We start from the raw sequence: 23,040 nt of genomic DNA, 5'->3' as shown, positions 1-23,040 counted from the left end.
CGCACCGTGAGGCCAGAGATGGCTGTCTCAGAGGGGACTGGGATGTGAGGGCCAGAAAAGAACAAGTGGGCTGGGCGCAGTGGCTCACACCTGTAATCCCAGCACTTTGGAAGGCCGAGGTGAGTGGATCACCTGAGGTCAGGAGTTCAAGACCAGCCTGGCCAACATGGCGAAACCCCTTCTCGCGTTTTTTTTTTTTTTTTTTTTTGGAGACAGAGTCTCGCTGTCGCCCAGGCTGGAGTGCAGTGGCGCGATCTCGGCTCACTGCAGGCTCCACCCCCTGGAGTTCACGCCATTCTCCTGCCTCAGCCTCCCGAGCAGCTGGGACTACAGGCGCCCGCCACCTCGCCCGGCTAATTTTTTGTATTTTTAGTAGAGACGGGGTTTCACTGTGTTAGCCAGGATGGTCTTGATCTCCTGACCTCGTGATCAGCCCTCCCACAGTGCTGGGATTACAAGCGTGAGCCACCGCGCCTGGCCCGCGAAACCCCTTCTCTACTAAAAATACAAAACTTAGCCAGGCATCGTGGTAGATGCCTGTAATCCCAGCTGCTCGGGAGGCTGAGGCAGGAGAATTGCTTGAACTTGGGAGGTGGAGGTTGCAGTGAGCTAAGATCGCACCACTGCACTCCAGCCCAGGCGACAGAACGAGACTCTGCCTCAAAAAAAAAAAAAAAAAAAAAAAAAAAAAAAAAAAAAAAAAAAAAAAAAAAAAAAAAAAAGAACAAGTGGACATGGCTGCCTGGGTCAGGCCCTGCAGGGAGTCACATCCGGCTGGCTCTGGGTCAGAAGGATGGCTGAGGCCACATGATGGGGACAACACTCTGACAGAGAGGACCACCCAACTAACCATTCTTCCGTCTCCAAAGAGAATAAGCCTTGTCACTCCCAGAGAGAAGTGATGGGCAGTTAGCCTGGCACCCATACACAAAAGTCTATGCCCGGCCATGTCAGGTACTTATGAAATGCCAGTGATGCAAGGAGAAACCAAGCCACATTTGAACCAGCAGGCAGGAGGCCCCATGTGGCCAGTGCAGACGCTCTGGCACCACCCACTTCCCCCTGCATCATCACTCAGACAGAAAGTCACAGTCACAGAAATGCCAGGGTGGCTGCAGAAATCGTTTATCACCTTGGCACTCCCAGGTAACATCCCTGGACAGTGCCCTAGAGATGGGAGACTCCTGTAGGGTGCCAGAGACTCCAGCGTGACCGTTCCAGCAGCCCACCCATGCCACTACCATCTGCCAGGGCACATCCAAGGCCTCAGTCCCAGGGCAGTGAGGAATGGAGAACACTCCTACTGCTGAATGGAAAGATTTCCTCAGAAGCCGCAAGTTAGTCTGGAAACCTGGAAGGGGCTAGGGCTATGCCTGACCACCAGGTTCTGGTCCTGGCCCACAGCTGACCAGGACACAGGGGCCAGCTACGTCTCCTTCACAAAGCTAACCTGAGGCCAGGCGCGGTGACTCACGCCTGTAATCCCAGCACTTTGGGAGGCTGAAGCGGGCGTTCAAGACCAGCCTGGCCAAAATGGTGAAACCTCGTCTCTATTAAAAATGTAACAATTAGCCAGGTATAGTGGCGGGTGCCTGTAATCCCAGCTACTTGGGAGGCTGAGTCAGGAGAATCGCTTGAACCCGGGAGGCAGAGGTTGCAGTGAGCCAAAATTGCACCACTGTACTACAGGCTGCGTGAAAGAGTAAGACTCTGTCTCAGAAAAAAACAAAAAACAAAACAAAACAAAAACCCAAAAAGCTAGCCTGAGCACTGATCACCAAGCCAGTCATCTCTTCCCAACAAATGGGTCCCAGTCATCACTCACTGTGGATCAGAAAGACTTGAGCTCGAATCCCAATTCTGTCACTTCTTAGCCCCCAAGTTCCCTTGGCTAAACTTCTCTCTCGGGGATGGCAGGAAGATTAAAAGCTAATGTCTGCCAGGCGCAGTGGCTCACGCCTGTTATCCCAGCACTTTGGGAGGCCAAGGTAGGCGGATCACCTGAGGTCAGAAGTTCAAGACCACCCTGACCAACATAGAGAAACCCCGTCTTAACTAAAAATATTTAAAAAATTGGCTGGACGTGGCGGCACATGCCTGTAATCCCAGCTATTCGGGAGGCTGAGGCAGGAGAATCGCTTGAACCTGGGAGGCAGAGGTTGCAGTGTGCCAAGATCGTGCCATTGCACTCCAGCCTGGGCACAAGAGTGAAACCCCATCTCAGAAAAAAAAAAGAGAATGTGCACGGGACACAAGTCCACAGGAGAGACACTCACCAGGGAGATTCCCTTTCCTCACCATCTTAAACCCTGGCTCTGCAGTAGAGTCTGGGCACTTCACATGTTCTGCTCCCTTCTGCCCCAAGGGAGCAGGTAGGGATGGAGCTGGTCACTAGACCCCCTCCTAATGAGTGGCCACCAACAGCAGCCCCAGACCTGCTCCACTCTTGTTTCTGGCCTCCTGGGAAGGCAATCTAACCCTTGCAGCACCAGGCAGGGTTCAACAGCCATGCCCAGTGGCTCTCAGAAGGTCACTCTTGAGGCTGGCTGTGGAGGGATGAATGCTGCGCTGGCTTGGCCAGAGTGCTTCCTGAGCATGGGGCCGCGCCCAGGTACATTGCGGGACATCATGGCAGGGCTGCTTCACAAGGGTGGTCACTCACACAGAGCCATCACTCTCCAGAAATCCAGCAGACAGATGCTGTCCCCATAACCTCAACTATCTTAAAAAATCTGGCAGGACCCACGGCCTGGAGCAGCTCAACAATGGATAATGGGAAAGCAAAAGAGATTTTTTTTCATTCAGCAAATGCTGTGGGGTGGCATCAGAGAACACCGCTGTCACAGCACTCCCATGGCTGTTCCCCTGAGCTTTTAGAACCAAGGAACAGGACCAATGCAACCATAAGGTAATGCCTCTGGCACTGCAGGCAGGAGGGTCTGGCAGTGCCCTGGGTGCAGGGTCTTCTCTTCATGGTAGCTCAGCATGGAAGCCATGGTAAAGGGGGCAGGAGAAAAAGGCTATCTCTACAGGTAGCTGATGATACCAGGGGCTGACACCAAGTGGGGCATGCCTTCCCATGGGCACCTAGGCCCTCCACTGAGATAGGACCCAGGTGTCAGCTGGAAGTCATGGGCAGGGCAAGGAACAATACAGCTAGCACCTGCAGAAAAAGGGGCCTTGCACAGATCACACCCTCCCCACTCAGAAGAAGTAGATTCCTGATGCCCAGGAAAGGCCCAGGGGGGCCAGGCTGGGTCTAGCTGGGTCTGGATAGGACATGGCTCAGATGGCATCTGGTCCATCTGGCAGCACTACCTGCCAACACCTTGTCCCGACAGGACAAGTTGGCTCTGTAACCCATACTGAACCAGGCTAAGGAAAGGCGTTGCAGTATCCTGCAAAACTGAGGTGCAACGTCAGCTTGCCAGGTTAGGTGTCTCTCTTCTAGGGCTGGGTTTGGCTTTTGTTTCCCCGAGCTCCTTTTGAGCCTCCTGGGAAAGTCATTGGATGGGTGACCTATGGTAACATATGCCTGTGACTCTGCGTACATCACTTGGTCCTGAGCGATGGCCAACCCCTTCTCGAAAGGAGCTCCCGGAGTGGCATCCCCACATTCCCAGGGTCTTGGGATACAGATCCTCTGCCGGCACTAGGAAGGCAGGGGACTGAATGGGAACTGGTCTCCACTCTGCTTCACCCTAATATGGCCTCAGCCTCACCCAGGACACTTGAGAATCTCTGTTTTCAGACACTGACAAACTCAGGTTTCAGAACTGGCCCCCTGCTGTCGATGAAACCTTTTCTATCAAAGGACTTAACTTGCCCTGAAAAATCCAGTCTTAGAATGTTTACTTCTGTGAGAGAGGCTGGGGGCTAGTATTTGGAAGACGAAAACAGGACAGTATCAAGGAGGAATCCCATGCCCAGGAATAAGAGTTTTTAGGTCTGGGTGAGCTGCCTCGCTTGAAAAGGCTGCTGAGCAGCCCTGGTGTGGCGGGGTGATACAAGTCTCCTGTGGGTCAGGGAGGAGGCCCATGGAAAAGGAACACGCGCTTGCTGGCCATAGAGCCGAGGGTACTGCCAGCCCAGGGAGGAGTGGCAGGGAAGCAGAGAGCAAATTAGGTGAAACAAGCTTCTCAGTATGGACCACAGTGTCCTGCAGCACTTACACCATTAGCCACTGCTTGAATCACCAGCTAAGTACCTCTGGGGCCCAAATACCAAACCACCCTCTGTTCTGGACTGCCCTGGAGAACCTATTACTGCTCAGAGCTACAAGGCCTGGGACGTCTACTCCTTCACTCCCATCTAGGCCATGTGCCAAGGGTCTCTCAAATGAGAAACGACAGAATGAGAAAGGCAGAGGGGCAAGGCAGCACCAGGTACACAAACCCAACCTATCTTCCCACAGCCCTGGTCCTGAACAGCTGCTCCAGCTAATTCGGAGACCCTCCTGTGTCATGAGTCCTTTTCCAGGGGCACCCTATAGGCTTGAACTACAGTGTGACAATCAGTTGGTTTCTTCCCCCTGCCAGCATCAGTCAGGCACCGGCTGACAGAGTGCCCAATCATGCCAGGGGAGCAGAGGCTTGTTCCCAGAAGGAGTGACACCCAGAAGCATAGTGGGCCCTGATGGCTCAACTCACCCAGCTCGGGAGAAGCATAGCTTTCCCTCACAGAGGGACCTTGCTGCCCCACAGCAGACCCCTGTGAAGTACTGTAGATCCCAAGATGAAAAATGCTCCAGAGAGAGGTGGTGTTAATGGTGGACATGGCAGGGACTGTCAGCTGTAACATGGGTCCCAGGCTATATGGAGCAGGAAAGAAGTGGTGCCTATTTGGCAGGTATAGACAAACTGCATTTCCAGACTACTAGAAACCCACCTACGTCGGAGCCAGGCGCAGTGGCTCATACCTATAATCCCAGCACTTTGGGAGGCTGAGGTGGGCGGATCACGAGGTCAGGAGATCGAGACCACCCTGGCTAATACAGTGAAACCCCATTTCTACTAAAAATACAAAAAATTAGCTGGGTGTGGTGGCAGGCGCCTGTAGTCCCAGCTACTCGGGAGGCTGAAGCAGGGGAATGGCGTGAACCCAGGAGGCAGAGCTTGCACCGAGCCGAGACTGTGCCATTGCACTCCAGCCTAGGTGACAGAGCAAGACTCCATCTCAAAAAAGAAAAAGAAAAAAAGAAACCCATCTACGTGCCAGTAATCTCTAAGACAGCAACTGCACAAAGCCACCTGCTACTGGTATTTGCTCAAAACAGAGACATCTTTCACTGGATGTGCTGTACTCTTAGGAGGACAGGGAGGAATGATATCAAACACCTTGTTATTTCTTTTCATTGCTTGCCACTCAGGCAGGGACTAGCCTCTGCCCTTGTGAACCTGGCACAGACCCCTGGTGTTCTGCCCTGATCTCTGCTATCAGTGGTTCCTCTTCCATGGCACACGCAGATGTGAGATATCAGCTGTTTGCAGAACATGTCCTACCCTGCAGAAGCAGCTTCCTGCTGGGCCTATGCCTCTAACAACTCACTCAGAGCAAGCCTGGTAAGGTAAGTTCTACGGGAAGGAAAGATGCTCACTTGATAAGGATCATCCTGTGGAAGCAAAGCAGACAGGCTCTACCCCTCCTCCCCCAAAGGCCAGGGCCTGGTTGCCAGGCACCACGTGTTTCAGGAGGTATGTCCCCTATCCCCAATCCCTGCTGTAGTTCTTCCAGCTATTCCTTTTCCAACAGTTACAGTCAAGGAAAGTATGCTTCAACGGGCCTGATGCTGCTTTGAGGCATTGTAGTAACTAAGGTAATGTATGTCACACCAAGTGAACAGCTACCTGCGCTACAGAAATGGCAAGGAGGAAATTATCAACTACCCAGCTCTGATGCAGCTGGGCCTCCTATCAATACAGCCTGAGTCTCCCTGGCTCTGGCTGAGGCACAAGACACAGAAGCAAGATTTGTCTTTCTCCCACCCCCTTAAAGTACCCAAGCCTGGGAGACGCCCAAACCCCACTCTCTCCATCAACAACCCTGACTTTGTCTTCTTGCTTCCCCAATCCAGTATCCTGGCCTCTGCCCTTCCCTGCCAGCTCACCGACGCCAGGGTGGGGCTGCAGTTAGGTTCACCTACCCTGCTTCCAAGTCATTTAGCCAAGAGTTCTGACATTTTTATTTTGGGGTCACACCTGTTCCTTGGTTTCACACTTAAGAAGGCCAAAAAACACCTTGCAAAAGATAAACATCAAAACTTCCACATCTTCCAGGAGAAACCTCTGACCATGCAAGCTAAGACATACATGCCCATAGGCTCCCAGGAAAGTCTGAGCACCACAGCCTCACTGGAGAGGGACTTTCTGTTATCATCTGCCCCAGGTTCCAAGCAAGACCCCAGGGTGTCTGCCCTCTGCCTCTAACAGCTCTACCGGCAAAGATGTCCTTGCTGAGCCAGTGCAACCGACAAGAAAACACTCAAAACATCAACATCTTGACTTTGATTCCTGTGCCATCTTTTTCTATAATTTGACTACAGCTACTGTGCTAAACACGCCTTTTCAAACACAGAAGACCAAGCACTTGAGAGAAAAGGTAGTTTCAATGATACCTAACTCCACTCTAACACATAAACATACATATATATATATATATATATATATATTTTTTTTTTTTTTTTTTTTTGAGACAGAGTCTCACTTTGTCACCCAGGCTGGAGTGCAGTGGCACGATCTTGGCCCACTGCAACCTCCACATCCTGGGTTCAAGCAATTCTCCTGCCTCAGCCTCCTGAGTAGCTGGGACTACAGGCGCGCACCACCACATCCAGCTAATTTTTTATATCTTTGGTAGAGACAGGGTTTCACCAGGTTGGCCAGGCTGGTCTCGAACTCCTGACCTCAAGTGATCTACCCGCCTCGGCCTCTCAAAGTGCTGGAATTATAGGCATAAGCCACCATGCCTGGCCATACATAAACATTTATAAAAGAACTTTAAATATATAGGTACCTCCTTCTTCAGGTAGAAAAAAACACACCTTTTCTCAATAAGAATAGCTAATATAGCTGAACATAGTGGCTCACACCTGTAATCCCAACAATTTGGGAGGCCAAAGGAGGAGGACTGCTTGCGGCCAGGAGTTCAAGATCAGCCTGGGCAACATAGCAAGACCCCCATCTCTAAATAAAAACAAACAAAAAAATTAGCCAGATGTGGTGGTTGTGTGCCTGTACTTCCAGCTACTCGGGAAGCTAAGGCAAGAAAATCACTTGAGCCCAGGAGTCTGAGGTTACAAGGGAGCTATGATCATGCTACTGTACTCCAGCCTAGGCAACAGAGTGAGATCCCAATCTTTAAAAAGTAAGAATAGCTAATATTTATGTACCCCTTTTTTGTGTCAGGCACTAGTCTAAGTATGTTACAGGAATTAACTCAATCCTCATAACCATCCTATATATGAGTTAGATACTAGTATCACTTTCATTTACAGAGGGGGAAACTGAGGCAGAGCAGTAAAGTAACTCGCTCCAGGTAACACAGCTGCCAGGATGCAAATGCAGGTGGCATAGCTCCAGAATCCACGCTCTGCTCCACCAGCTGACCACAGCCCTTGATGTCTATTTCCCCATATGACCAAATGTGAGTCACGAGTGGATTCAATGACACTTAGTCCTGACATATAGAAAAGGGAGCAGTCACTACTCCTCCAGGTAGAAAGTGGTAGCAGAGCCCCTACACACAATCAGTGCCATAATGATTAGGGCAGTGGGGTGAGGCTGAGCTCCAAATGACGGCTTCAAGCTGTAGGCAGGCCGCAAGCTGATGGAGCCTGATGCAATTTACTGAAGCCCAACACACTTAGGCAAAGCACAGCAAAATGCAGAAACAACTCATCCCAAAGCCCAAGTGCATGATGCCAGGTGCTGTGCTCACTATGGGGGAGTCCCAAGGAGCTCACAATCCAGCGAGGACACTCTGGGTAAATGTGAAAGACACATAGCAGGCAGGGTGGCAAGTGTCATCCCTGACATGGTCAGGGCTGAAGGAGTCAGACAAAGTTGAGTGGGGGTCAAGGAGGAAGGGCAGTCTCAGGGCAAGAAGGACATCTGCCAAGGGGCAGAGCAGGGAGTGTCAGCAGCATGTTTGGCACCCCACACAGCCATGCTGGTGTGTGGCATGTGCAGAGGGCAGAGGTGTAGGAAAACGAGGCTGAGCAAGAGACTGTCCACTGGGCAGAGGAGTCAGAGGCCCAAAGCAGGGAAGGGGCACAGTGCACACAGAGAGGAGAGCAGAGGCCTGTGGCACAGATCATGGAAACGGCCAGTGGAGAGGCAATGGCAATGGGGTGGAGACAGGAGCCAGATTAAAGAGATATCTGTGGAGCAGCAGAACCACGGCTGAGGGAGAGGGAGGACATGAGATTACTCTGAGGAGTCCCACCTGGGGGCCAAGGTGGACAGTGGCTGTCAGCAGAGATGGGGAACACACGAGGATCTGGTTTTTGCAGGAAAATAACCCCAGTCTGGGGCAAGTGGGTTCACCTCTGTTGGACCTGGAGCAAAGAACTCAGGTTTCTGGAAGTGGGATCTGCTCAAGGGCAGGGTGCAATGAGTGGAGTGGCTTGAATACTCCTGCTGGGGGCACCAGCTGCCCCTTCCCTGCTTTCTCAGGGTCTGGCAAAGCACAACCACCATTCATAGGCCTCAAGAGTCTTCTGGGTCCCTCAAGGAAGGTAAGTCCTATCCCTACCACTCCTACACCCACTTCAGTCAGGTATCTGATTGTTTGTTTGTTTGTTTGTTTGAGACAGAGTCTCACTCTGTTGCCCAGGCTGGAGTACAGTGGCTCCATCTTGGCTCACTGCAACCTCTGCCTCCCGGGTTCAAGCGATTCTCCTGCCTCAGCCTCCCGAGTAGCTAGGACTGTAGGTGCAATGCCACCATGCCAGGCTAATTTTTTTGTACTTTTAGAAGAGACAGGGTTTCACCATGTTGGCCAGTCTATTCTTGAACTTCTGACCTCAAATGATCCTCCTGCCTCGGCCGCCCAAATTGCTGCGATTACAGGCATGAGCCACCATGCCCAACCAGGTACTGGATATTTTAATCAGGAACTAGACACAAAAGGGCCAGAGAAAAGAGCAGTCCAATGTACAGGAGGAAGTCAGGGAGATGGAGATTATCCTCTATATTCGAGAAACACTTACTTCAGAGAGAGAAAGGCAGAGGCTCTCTCAGGCCAGTCTCATCAGTTCCTGTTGGTTTCAAACACTCAACCAGATCAGGTCCCAGAAGAAAAGGGGCTTAATACCACACTTGGGCCTCTCCTTCGTCCCAAGCCTCTCTTCCGAGGGCTCATAAAAGGCTAAAGACTAAGTACTTCTAAGACAGCAGCAGCTGGGCAGGCCAAGGGTAGAATTTCTAAGTTAACCTCTTTTCTTGGGCTGACTCAGATAAGGGCCGCTTAACTCACATTCTGTCCACTTGCTCCTAACAACACTGAGACTCAGCATCTAAAATGGCCATTGTACTGACAAGCCAGAACAGAGAAAAAAAATAATAATAAAATGGCCATTGCCAGGCCATTTTATTAATAAAAAGCATTCTTAGAACAAATTATCAGGAACACTCTAGAGGCACACTACTCATAGCCTGCAGTCTAATAATCTACTGTTAAGACACCAAGTCCAGCTGAATCACTTCCCATAGGGCTTGTCAATCCTGTCACAGTGAGCTACGATCGTGCCACTGTACCCCAGCATGGGGGACAGAGTGAGATCCTGTCTATAAATTAAATAAAGCAATGTAAAAATAAACAGACATATGTCATTTCTGGTTCGGAAGACTAAATTTTCAGTAAGATTGAGGTTTCCCATACTAATCCATAGATTTTATGCAACACATTATCAATCTGAAATGCCAGTAGAACATTTTGGAACATTTAATAAAAGTCTGATTGATAGGGCCATCAAAGAAACAGGCATGTTGCTAATGAAATCCAAAAACAGTCTAGTACAATAAAATGTAAGGGCTATAAACTTGAACATCTTAACTATATTAAAACATTAACACCCCTCATAAATAGCACAAGAAGCAAAAACAAAGACTTTGCACAAAGATGTGTAAGTATCAGTCAAAACAGCAAACTTAGGTGGGCATAGCAGCTCATGCCTGTAAACCCAGCACTTTGGGAGGCTGAGGCAGGAGAATCACTTGCCCAGGAGGCAGATGTTGCACTGAGCCAAGATTGCAGCACTGCACTCCCAACCTGGGTCACAGAGCAAGACTCCATCTCAAAAAAAAAACAAAAAAACAAAAAAACCATTAAAAAATAAATTAGTCGGCCAGGCGCGGTGGCTCACACCTGTAATCCCAGCACTTTGGGAGGCCGAGGCGGGTGAATCACCTGAGGTTGGGAGTTCGAGACCAGCCTGACCAACATGGGAAAACCCTGTCTTTACTAAAAATACAAAATTAGCTGGGCGTGGTGGTGCGTGCCTGTGATCCCAGCCACTTGGGAGGCTGAGGCAGGAGAATCGCTTGAACCCGGGAGGCAGATGTTGCGGTGAGCCGAGATTGTGCCATTGCACTCCAGCTTGGGCAACAAGAGCAAAACTCCGTCTCAAAAAAATAAATAAATAAATTAGTCGGGGCTGGGCACGGTGGCTCACGCCTGTAGTCCCAGCACTTTGGGAGGCCGAGGTGGGCGGATCACGAGGTCAGGAGATCAAGCCCATCCTGGCTAACATGGTGAAACCCCATCTCTACTAAAAATACAAAAAAGTAGCCGGGTGTGGTGGTGGGCCCCTGTAGTCTCAGCTACTCGAGAGGCTGAGGCAGGAGAATGGCGTGAACCCAGGAGGCGGAGCTTGCAGTGAGCTGAGATCGTGCCACTGCATTCCAGCCTGGGGAACAGAGCGAGACTCCGTCTAAATAAATAAGTTAGTCAGGCATGGTGGCACATGCCTGTAGTACCAACTACTTGGGAGGCTGAGGTGGAAGGAGCACTTGGCCCAGGAGGTTGAGGCTGCAGTGAGCTGTGACTGTGCCACTGCACTAGCCTGGGAGATAGAGTAAGACCCTGCCTCAGATAAATAAATAAATAAACAAACATCAAAGTCTCAAAATCTGGACCCAGCCTAGGCCACCACCACTACTGCCCTCCTACCAACCACACATCTGAACCATCCAATTGACCTGCATCTCAACCAAGAGCCTCTTGGAAATTAGCAGCGGCTGGCAGAAAGGCTTTAGCTGCTGTCGTCTTCCATCCCACCTCCCCACCAAAATACCAAGACCTTCATCTCTGTTTATGAATGATAATGCTTTCAGTTTTGCAAAATATATGCTCATCACCAGAAATAGAAAAGTGATCCCAGAAACTGGAAAGCAACAAAAGGGATTCCGATCTTCAAAACCCAGTACTGCAATGAGTAACGGCAACCTGATACAGTTTGGATGTTTGTCCCCTCCAAATCTCCTGTTGAAATGTGATTCTCAATGATGGAATGGAGCCTGGTGGGTGGGAGGTGTTTGGGTTACACTAGCATCCCTCATGAATGGCTTGGTGCCCTCCCGGCGGTAATGAGTTCACACGAGATCTGGTTGTTTGAAAAGGAGTCTGGTATCCCCTGCCCCCACACTACTCCCTCTAGCCATGTGATACACCAGCTCCCCTTCCATTCCACCATGATTTTAAGCTTCCATAGGCCCTCACCAGAAGCAGATGCTGGAGCTAGGCATCTACAGCCCTGAATCATGAGCCAAATAAAACTCTTTTCTTTATAAATGATCCAGCCTCAGGTATTCCTTGAGAGGAACACAAACTAACAAAAAGGCCCACTATCACCCCTGAGAGGGGTGCCCTTTACTCCATCCTCCCGCCTGCCCTGTGCTGGATCTGTCCAGACATCCGGCTAGCCCTGTATTCTGGAAAAGCCAGGGGCATCCATCCTTCCCAGGGAGAAGTGCTATCTAGATGCAATCTGATTCCTCCTTTCCACCTTAAAGACAATCAAGGAGATGATCAGATATGGCAGGAAGGAAAACCCTCAGGAGTTGGCAGGCAGACTGAAACAAAGACAAGTGCAATATCCACTGAACACTTAGGCCCCTTTCTCTTGCCAAACAGAGGTGCACCCATGAGGAAAATAGATTTTCCTACAGCTTTATATTAGCAATGTCAAAGGACATGACCAGTAGCTGGCCTCAGACCAGCCCAGAGAGGTTAAAAGTCTCATATTGTGAAAAAGAGAAACAGACTAGGCTGGCTCCATATGGTCCCATCTCAAAGAGACTCAGATCAGCCCAGCAGACTCTGAACACCTCTCACCTCGTCTACTTCACTCTGTGGATCTCAAACTCAATGGGTGACACAAAAACAGTTTTTACTAGGCAGGCATGGTGGTATACACCTGTAGTCCCAGCTACTTGGGAGGCTGAGGCAGGAAGATCATTTGAGCCTATGAATTCAGGGCTGCAGTGAGCCATGACCACTCCACTATACTCCAAGCTGGGCGACAGTGAGACCCTGTTTCAAAAAAAAAAAAAAAGCAAAAAGCCAGGCGCGGTAACTCGCACCTGTAATCCCAGTACTTTGGGAGGCCTAGATGAGAGGATTGCTTGAGCCCAGGAGTTAGAGACCTGCCTGGGCAACACAGGGAGACCTTGTCTCTACAATTTTTTTTTTTTTTTTGAGACGGAGTCTCGCTCTTTCGCCCAGGCTGGAGTGCAATGGCGCTGCCTCAGCTCACTGCAAGCTCCGCCTCCCGGGTTCACGCCATTCTCCTGCCTCAGCCTCTCGAGTATCTGGGAGTACAGGCACCTGCCACCGCGCCCGGCTAATTTTTTGTATTTTTAGTAGAGATGGGGTTTCACCGTGTTAGCCAGGATGGTCTCGATCTCCTGACCTTGTGATCCACCCGCCTCGGCCTCCCAAAGTGCTGGGATGACAGGCGTGAGCCACCGCGCCCTGCCTCTACAAGAAAATTTTAAAAATTAACCAGACATGGTGGTGTGTACCTGTAGTCCCAGCTACTCAGGAAGCTAAGGTGAGAGGATCACTTAAGCCTGGGAGGTCAAAGTTGCAGTGAACCATATCATGTCATTGAACCCCCAGCCTGGGCAACAGGGCAAGACCTTGTCTCAAAAAAAAAAAAAGGGTTTTTATTAAAGAAAAAAGAACATACGGCTACGCATGATGACTCATACTTGTAATCCCAGCACTTTGGGAGGCCAAGATGAGTGGATTGCTTGAGCTCAGTTCAAGACTAGCCTGGGCAACATGGCAAAACCCTGTCTCTACAAAAAATACAAAAATAGCCAGGCGCAGTGGCTCACGTTGTAATCTTAGCACTTTGGGAGGCTGAGGCAGGCAGATTGACTGAGCTCAGGAATTCGAGACCAGCCTAGGCAACATGGCAAAACCCCGTCTCTACTAAAAATACAAAAAATTAGCCAGGTGTGGTGGTGTGCACCTGTAATCCCAACTACTGGGGAGGCTGAGGCACGAGAATCGCTTGAACCCGCGAGGTGGAGGTTGTGGTGAGCCGAGATCGTGCCACTTCACTAAAGCCTGGGTGACAGAGTGAGACTCTGTCTCAAAAAAAAAAAAAAAAAAAAAATACAAAAACTAGCTGAGCATGATGGCATGTGCCGGTAGTCCCAGCTACTTGGGGGGCTGAGGCGGGAGAATCGCTTGAGCCTGCAAGGTTGAGGCTGCAGTGAGCCATGTTCACACCACTGCACTCCAGCCTGGGCAACAAAGTGAGACCCTGTCTTTAAATAAAAAAAGAACATATGAAGCAAAGAATACTAAGTCCAACACATGGTGTAACAGGCCACATCCTAAGACTACCTAAAAGACAAACAGGAGGGTTTCCTGATACAGGGCCATTGCTTTAGTTTATTTAGTTTTAATTTTATTTATATTTTTAAAACAGATAACATATTCACAAGAAAGAATATTCCAAAGGCTCGTAAGCGAAAATTTTTCTTTCTCAGTCCTGGCTCCCGCCACCCATCCCTTCCCAAGGAACAGCCAATATTACAAGTTTTTCTGTAGCTTTCCAAAGATGATCTATACATGTATGAGTAAATACAGATATGTTTGTTTTCTTTTTTACACATTTGGTAGCACATCATATATTTCCATGCTTTATATATATATATATATATTTTTTTTTTTTTTTTTTTTTTTTTTGAGACAGAGTCTCGCTCTGTCGCCCAGGCTAGAGTGCAGTGGCGCAATCTCGGCTCACTGCAAGCTCCGCCTCCCGGGTTCACGCCATCCTCCTGCCTCAGCCTCTCCGAGTAGCTGGGACTACAGGCGCCCGCCACTACGCTCGGCTAATTTTTTTGTATTTTTAGTAGAGATGGGGTTTCACCGTGCTCTCAATCTCCTGACCTTGTGATCCGCCCGCCTCAGCCTCCCAAAGTGCTGGGATTACAAGCATGAGCCACCGTGCCCGGCCTCCATGCTTTATATTTTTAATTTCCCAATATATCCTACAGATGATTCCAAATTGGTACCTAAAGAGTCCCCGGCCAGGAACAGTGGCTCATGCCTGTAATCTCAGCACTTTGGGAGGCCAAGATGGTTGGACTGCTTGAGCTCAGGAGTTCTAGATGAGCCTGGGCAATCAGGCAAAACCCTGTCTTTATTAAAAATACAAAAAAACTAGCTGGGGGTGGTGGCGTGTACCTATAGTCCCAGCTACTTAGGAGGCTGAGGTGGGAGGATCGCTTGAGCCCAGCAGGTTAAGACTGCAGTGAGCAGTGTTTGTGCTACCGCACTCCAACCTGGGAAACGAAGCAAAACCCTGTCTCAAAAAAAAAAAAAAAGCCGAGTGCAGTGGCTCTTTTGGCCTGTAAGCCCAGCACTCTGGGAGGCCAAGGCAGGCAGATCACGAGGTTAAGAGATCAAGACCATCCTGGCTAATATGGTGAAACCCCGTCTCTACTAAAAATACAAAAAAAATGAGCCGGGCGTGGTGGCACACCTGTAATCCCAGCTACTCCAGAGGCTGAGGCAGGAGAATGGCGTCAACCCAGGAGGCAGAGCTTGGCTTGCAGTGAGCCGAGATCTCACCACTGCACTCCAGCCTGGGCGACAGAGCAAGACTCTGTCTCAAAAAAAAAAAAAAAAAAAAGAGTCCCTACCAGGCAGGCTGGCTCATGCCTGTAATCCTAATACTTTGGGAGACTGAGGCAGAAGGACTGCTTGAACGCAGCAGTTCGAGACCAGCTGGGGCAACGCGGTGAGACCCCACCTCTACAAAAAGTGAAAAATTAGCCGGGTATGGTAGCTTGTACCTGCAGTGCCAGTTAAAGGGGAGAATAAGGTGGGAGAATCACTTGAGCATGGAAGGTCAAGACTGCAGTGAGCCATGATCATGCCACTGCACTCCAGCCTGGGCAGCAGAATGAGACCTTGTCTCCAAAAACAAAACAAAAAAAAAGCTCATAAAAGTCTCTTTTCTCCACTCCACTTCATCGTGTTACCCAGCCTGGGTTACAGAGTGAGACCCTGTCTCAAATATATATATATATATATATATATAAATAAATATAAATAAAATAAAGATAAACTGCTTCAATCACATTCCATGTGGGAGGTCACTTAAAAACTTTTATCTTTTTTTTTTTTTTTTTTGAGAAGGAATCTCACCCTGTTGCTCAGGCTGGGGTGCAGTGGCACAATCTCAGCTCACTGCAACCTCCACCTCCCAGGTTCAAGCGATTCTCCTGCCTCCACCTCCCAAGTAGCTGAGACTACAGGTGTGTGCCACCACACTAATTTTTTATTTTTAGTAGAGACAGGGTTTCACCATGTTAGCCAGGCTGGTCTTGAACTCCTGACCTCAGGTGATCCGCCCACCTCAGCCTCCCAAAGTGGGATTACAGGCGTGAGCCGCTGCGCCCAGCCAAAAACTTAGATCTTTAACACGATGAAGTAACAAAGGAGCCAAGGTTGGCAGCAGTCTTCCTCCCAGTACATGCCTGAGTCTGCTCAGCAAGGCCAATGGGAGCAAGGGCTACTGAGGCGTATCCCTACCTGGAGCAAACTCAGGTCAGTTGACTTTGATGGCAAACAGTTCAAATTCCATTAATGACAATCACTTGTCAATTAATTTTTGGAATGGAAATGCACACCATCCTGGCCCAAGGGCTACCTTTCAGGATCCTCCAACCAGTGGCATGGCTTGAGGTAGGCAGCTAGCAAACAAAGTCCTCCCCAGCCTCTCTGCTACCACCATGACTCTCAACGCCAGTTGGATCAGGAGAGCAGAACAAATGTTCTCTTAAACAGTGACTCACCAGGAAGTCTGTTCATGTTGACGCCTTGAGCCGAGAGTCCTATTCCCATGTAACTTCAAAAAAAAAAAAAAAAAAAAAACACAAAATTCTTGGTTAGCAAATGCTCATGCATCTCCCTTCTCAAACATTTATTGGTAAAAGACAGAAAAATGAGAAAAGCAATGAATGTAGAGGCTCTTATAACATACTAATGGTTCTTGGAGAAACCTGACATTTTGATTTGCTAATGGAAAGCATCTTAGTGCCTCACCCAGCTAAAGAAAGAGAAAGTTGTGTGTGTGTGTGTCACTATGAACCACTGGCTTCAATTTCAGAGAAAAGTGTCATGAATTCATGGCTTCCAGTCCTTTGGCATTCTGGCTGTAGCTAAGGCACAGAATCTATTCCTAAGATGTGCCTAAAGTATCTCAATCCTAGGTAGTGCCTTACAGAGCAATGCACGGTTGTTCCATAGGGACAACACAGTCTGCACCAAAGACCAGGACATGGTAAAGCCATGTTGGATCTATATAGGATCATCAATCAAGACTGCTCAAACAGAGCTTGTTCTCTGGGTCTCAAAATTCATTACCTTCCCCGCATGCATTCACGTTGGCCTCCCAAACCACACGAAGCTGGGAGTAGTGATGTGTGAGGCCCCCAGATACCCCCTCACTCCTCCCACTCTTTGAAGAGTGGGGCTTATTCTCCTCGAACTCTGACTCAGCCGTGATCTCATTGGAGTATGCAACCTGGGCTCTTGTGGGGCTGCTCCCTGTGTCATTGACACCTGGAGGTAGAATGGCACCCAAATGTAGGTGTCAGCTTCCTCTGGCTGCTCTCCCCTTAGACAATCCACTCAGATTCTCAAGTTGAGGCAGAGGCTCCCAAGCCATCTACTAATAAATACCATCTTACCTTTGCACTTGGGACTTTTTAAGTTAATGCTGGAATGAGTTAAGACTCTGGCGGACTACTGGGAAGGGATGATTGTATTTTGCAATGTGAGAAAGACATGAAATTTGGGGGCCAGGGTAGAATGATATGGTTTCGATGTTTGTCCTCTCCAAATCTCATGTAGACATGTAATCCCCAATGCTGGAGGTGGGGCCTGGTGGCAGGTGTTAAGATCATGGGGATAGATCCCTCATGAATGTCTTGGGGCAGTCCTCACAGTAATGAACGAGTTCTTGTTCTATGTTCCTGTGAGATCTGGTTGTTTAAAAGAGTATGGCACCTCCCCTCAACTTGTTCCCGTTGTTGCCATGTGACATGCTGGCTCCTAGTCACCATCCACTATGACTGTAAGCTTCCCGAGGCCTTTGCCGGCACCATGCTTCCTGTAAAGCCTGTAGAATTGTGAGCCAATTAAACCTCTTTTCTTTATAAATTACCCTGTCTCAGGTATTTCTTTATAGTAATGTAAAAAAGGCTAATACACTGCCCCTGCCAGTCCTTTATTGGCAGTAAATGCCCTTTTGCCTTTCTCTGGGTTGCTGCACCACTATATTTGGGGGAGCAGCCTCTACTACCAAAATAAAGGATCAGGCAGGGAGGGAAGGCTCTGACTTACTCACTTGCCTCTGAAATCAGCTATCCCAATCATGCTGGGCAGGAACCAGGAAAGGATACAACCCAACATATGGCCCTGACAACTTGGCCTACATGGCTTAGGGAAAAAGGTAGAGAAGGGAAAGGAGCAAAGCAGAAGGAACAGGACTTCAAAGAGGGAGTTTCATGGTTCGGAACTTGTCTTCTGCTTTGTTTTAAGCAGCATTTGAGACAGAGTTGGATCCTTAAAGGTCAAAGACATGAACCAATATAGCTTGTAGCTGGACAGGACTGCTCAGTCATTCCCAGAAACACACAAACTGCCTGCCACCTCCTGCCAGAGGGGCTAGCTTCAAGGACCATCAGGAGCAGAAGCTGTCTTAGCCTGCTGGCAGAATTCCCATTAGATTAAAACTTGCACATTTTTCCAGAAAATCTGCAGCCCAAATAATCAGCTTCCTAACTTTACATGGCAGAGGCTGCCAAAAGTCAGTCTCCATTCCTTCAGTACCTCAGCTGACCAAGCAGCAAACGACCCCAGCTGCCCTGCAGTCAGCAGTCCAACAGGCACAAGTGCAACACAGTCAGGGCTTTCCCTGATTTAGACAACAGCCACTCACCATGCCCTGTTCAGAGGGGCCTGGGGCTATGCCCAACACCACATGTCATCCCATCCCCAGCACATAGGCTTCCTGACACTAGGTAAGGGTTTATGTTTGGAGCACATGTGCAAAGGGGGAGGTCAAAGGTCACTCAAGAAGACTTATGCTTGGTCGCTGCAACAGGGCTCTGGTTCCACAACATTCTATGGGAATGGGGAATCACTAAAGCACCTGTGCTCAAAACACAACTTGCTTAGGCCTCCCCATAGGAGAAGCCTCTCCCTTCTCCAGCAGCTAGCCCTAAACACCTTCCTACAGACTCTGCTCCACAGGTAAGATGGTGTTTATTAGTGGATGGCTCGGGAACCTCTATACAAACCCCTGCCTCAACTTGAGAATCTGAGTGGACTGTCTAAGGGGAGAGCAGCCAGAGGAAGCTGACACCCACATTTGGGCACCATTCCACCTCCAGGTGTCAATGACACAGGGAGCAGCCCCACAGGAGCCCAGGTTGCATATTCCAATGAGGTCACAGCTGAGTCAGGGTTCAAGGAGAATAAGCCCCCACTCTTCAAATACTGGGTGACATTAAGTCTTTTCCAAAAGCATGGTGTTTTAAAGCTACCAAAAGATGCACTCTTCTATCTTCCAGAAACTCTTCATAAACTTGAAGACTATCATCCAACAATCTGAGAGAAACAAAGCAGACCCTGTGACTATACTAAAAAACACTGAATTGTACACTTTAAATGTACTTGTATAGCATGTTAAATTACATGTCAGTAACACTCAAGAAAGTAGGAATAAAAGGAAACTACCTTAACACAACAAAGGTCATATATGAAAAACCTGGCTGGGTGCAGTGGCTCACACCTGTAATTCCAACATTTGGGGAGGCCGAGGCAGGTGGATCACTTGAGGTCTGGAGTTCGAGACCAGACTGGCCAACATGGTGAAACACGTCTCTACTAAAAATACAATTAGCAGGGTGTGGTGGCACACGCCTGTAATCCCAGCTACCAGGGAACTGAGGCAGGAGAATCGCTTGAACCCTGGAGGCCGAGGTTGCAGTGAGCCAAGATCAGGCCACTGCACTCCAGCCTGGGTGACAAAGAGAGACTCCGCCTCAAAAAATAAATTTAGAAAAACCCCACAGCTAACATCATACTCAATGGTGGAAGACTGAAAGCCTTTCATCTAAGATGCCTGCTTTCACCACTTCTATTCAAGACAGTATTGGGAGTTCTAGATGATGTAATTAGACAAGAAAAAGGAATGAAAGTCATCCAAATTGGAAAGGAAAACTATCTCTGTTCACAGATGACACGTTACCATAGGTAGAAAACCTTGCCAGGTGCAGTGGCTCATGCCTGTAATCCCAGAATTTTGGGAGGCTGAAGCAGGAGGATCGCTTGAGCCCAGGAGTTCGAGACCAGCCTGGGCAACATGGTGATATCCTGTCTCTACAAAAAATTAGGTGGGCATGGTGAAGTGCACCTGTAATTCCAGCTGCTTAGAAGACTGAGGTGGGAAGATCACCTGAGCCCAGGAGATCAAGACTGCAGTAAGCAAGATTGTGCCACTGGGTGACAGAGTGAGACCCCGTCTAAAAAAAAAAAAAAAAGGCCGAGGCGGGTGGATCACGAGGTCAGGAGATCGAGATCACGGTGAAACCCCATCTCTACAAAAAATACAAAAAAATTAGCCGGGCGTGGTGGCGGGCGCCTGTAGTCCCAGCTACTCGGAGAGGCTGAGGCAGGAGAATGGCATGAACCCGGGAGGCGGAGCTTGCAGTGAGCCGAGATTGCGTCACTGCACTCCAGCCTGGGCGACAGAGCGAGACTCCGTGTCAAAAAAAAAAAAAAACTGGAAAGGAAAGGGAAACCCTAAAGATTGCACAAAACAAAAAACTTGCTGGGCACGCTGGCTCACGCCTGTAATCCCAACTCTTTGGGAGGCCCAGGCGAGCGGATCACAAGGTCAGGAGATCGAGACCATCCTGGCTAACATGGTGAAACCTCGTCTCCACTAAAAATAAAAAAGTTAGCCAGGCGTGGTGGTGGGCGCCTGTAGTCCCAGCTACTCGGGAGGCTGAGGCAGGAGAATGGCATGAACCCGGGAGGCGGAGCTGGCGTGAGCCGAGATCACACCACTGCACTCCAGCCTGAGCAACAGAGCAAGACTCCATCTCAAAAAAAAAAAAAAATTATAATTGGCCAGGTGCAGGGCTGGGTGCGGTAGCTCACGCCTGTAATCCCAGCACTTTGGGAGGCCGAGGTCGGCAGATCACCTGAGGTCAGGAGGTTCAAGACCAGCCTGACCAACATGGTGAAAACCAATCTCTAATAAAATATAAAAAAATTAGCCAGGTGTGGTGGAACACGGCTGTAAACCCAGCTACTTGGGAGGGTGAGGCAGAAGAATTGCTTAAACCTGGGAGACAGAGGTTGCTTTGAGCTGAGATCAGGCCGCTGCACTCCAGCCTGGGCAACAGACACAGACTCCATCTCCAAAAAAAAAAAAAAAAAAAGAATTGGCCAGGTGCGGTGGCTCATGCCTGTAATCCCAGCACTTTGGGAGCTAAGACAGGCAGATCACCTGAGGTCAGGAGTTCAAGATCAGCCTGGCCAATGTGGTGAAACCCCGTCTCTGTTAAAAATACAAAAATTAGCCGGGCATGGTGGTGGGCGCCTGTAATCCCAGCTACTCGGGAGGCCAAGGCAGGAGAATCACGTGAACCTAGGGGCAGAAGTGGCAATGAGCCGAGATCAAGCCACTGCACTCCAGCCTGGGTGACAGAGCAAGACCTTGTCTCAAAAAAAAAAAAAAAAAAGTAAAAAAAAGAAAAAGAAAAAAAAAAGAACTAATAAGTTACCCTATTTCTCACTTTTCAGTTGTGTTGCTACACACTAACAATGAACAATCAAAAAAAAATTGAGAAAACAATTCCATTTCCAATAGCATCAAAAGAATAAAATACTTAAGCTGGGCACGGTGGCTCACGCCTGTAATCCTAGCACTTTGGGAGGCTGAGGCAGGTGGATCACGAGGTCAGGAGTTCAAGACCAGCCTGACCAACATGGTGAAAACCCATCTCTACTAAAAATCCAAAAATTAGCTGGGCGTGGTGGCACATGCCTGTAATCCCAGCTATTCAGGAGGCTGAGGCAGGAGAATTGCTGGAACCCGGGAGGTGGAAGTTGCAGTGAGCCCAGATGGCAGCATTGCACTCTAGCCTGGGGTACAAGAGCAAAACTCCATCTCCCGCCCAAAAAAAAGAAAACAAATACTTAAAAGTAAATAAAGTTGGCTGGGCGCGGTGGCTCACGCCTATAATCCCAGCACTTTGGGAGGCTGAGGTGGGCGGATCACGAGATCAGGAGATTGAGACCATCCTGGCTAACATGGTAAAACTCCGTCTCTACTAAAAATACAAAAATTTAGCCGGGCGTGGTGGCGGGGGCCTGTAGTCCCAACTACGGGGGAGGCTGAGGCAGGAGAACGGCGTGAACCCAGGAGGCTGAGCTTGCAGTGAGCTGAGATCACGCCACTGCACCCCAGCCTGGGCAACAAAGCAAGACTCAGTCTCAAAAAAAAAAAAAAAAAAAAGTAAAAAAACTTAACCAAGGAGGCTAAAGACACTAAAAACTATAAAATGTTGATGAAGGAAATTACAGACACAAATAAATGGAAAGACATCCTCTGTTCACTGATTAGAAGACTCACTATTGTTAAGATGTCAATACTACCCAAAGTGATATACAGATTCAAGGCCATCCCTATCAAAATCCCAATTATGTTTTTCACAGAAATAGAAAAATCCATATGGAATCTCAAGAGACAGAAACAGTCAAAACAATCTTCAAAAAGAACAAAGTTGGAGGGCTTACACTTTCTGATTTCAAAACTTACTACAAAGCTACAATAATCAAATCAGTTTAAGACTCGCATAAAGATAGACGTACAGTCCAAGGAATAGAATAGAGATCCCAGAAATAAACCCTCACGTGTATAGTCAACTGATTTCAACAAAGATGCCAACACCATTAGATGGGGAAATGACAGTTTTTTCAACAAATAATGCTGGGACATCTGGATAATCACAAACAAAAGAATAAAGTTTAGCCAGGTGCGGTGGCTCACACCTGTAATCCCAGCACTTTGGGAGGCCAAGGTGGGTGGATCACCTGAGGTTGGGAGTTCAAGACCAGCCTGACCTATGTGGAGAAACCCCGTCTCTACTAAAAATACAAAATTAGCCGGGCATAGTGGCGCATGCCTGTAATCACAGCTACTTGAGAGGCTGAAGCAGGAGAATCGCTTGAACCCAGGAGGCGGAGGTTGCAGTTAAGCCAAGATCGCACCACTGCACTCCAGCCCGGGCACCAACAGCGAAACTCTGTCTAAAATAAAAAAAGAAGAAGAAAGTTCTTCGCTTACATTACACCATATATAAAAATCAACTCAAAATGGATCAAAGACCTAATCATAAGAGCTAAAACTTCAACTCTCAGGAAAAGACATAGAAAGCAAGCTTCATGACATTGCATTTGGCAATAATTTCTTGGACAAAAGCACAGGCAACAAGA

The 23,040-nt window shown here is 48.8% G+C and overlaps 1 protein-coding gene across 3 annotated transcripts in view; it reads right to left on the bottom strand.

Annotated features, from left to right (window-relative positions):
- RANBP10 (RAN binding protein 10) overlaps positions 1 to 23,040 on the bottom strand; it is an 86,063-nt gene that overhangs the window by 31,961 nt on the left and 31,062 nt on the right. For all 3 annotated transcript variants that reach the window (XM_003262901.4, XM_030795216.1, XM_030795223.1), the window contains one exon: positions 16,320 to 16,372. In XM_003262901.4, the coding sequence (XP_003262949.3) occupies positions 16,320 to 16,372 (53 nt within the window). The remainder of the gene's footprint in view (positions 1 to 16,319; positions 16,373 to 23,040) is intronic.

The sequence above is a fragment of the Nomascus leucogenys genome, chromosome 2, assembly GCF_006542625.1.
Source record: "Nomascus leucogenys isolate Asia chromosome 2, Asia_NLE_v1, whole genome shotgun sequence".
Taxonomy (NCBI): Eukaryota; Metazoa; Chordata; class Mammalia; order Primates; family Hylobatidae; genus Nomascus; species Nomascus leucogenys.
Note: the sequence above shows the minus strand (reverse complement) of the source record. Positions and strands in the feature narration are given on the sequence as shown.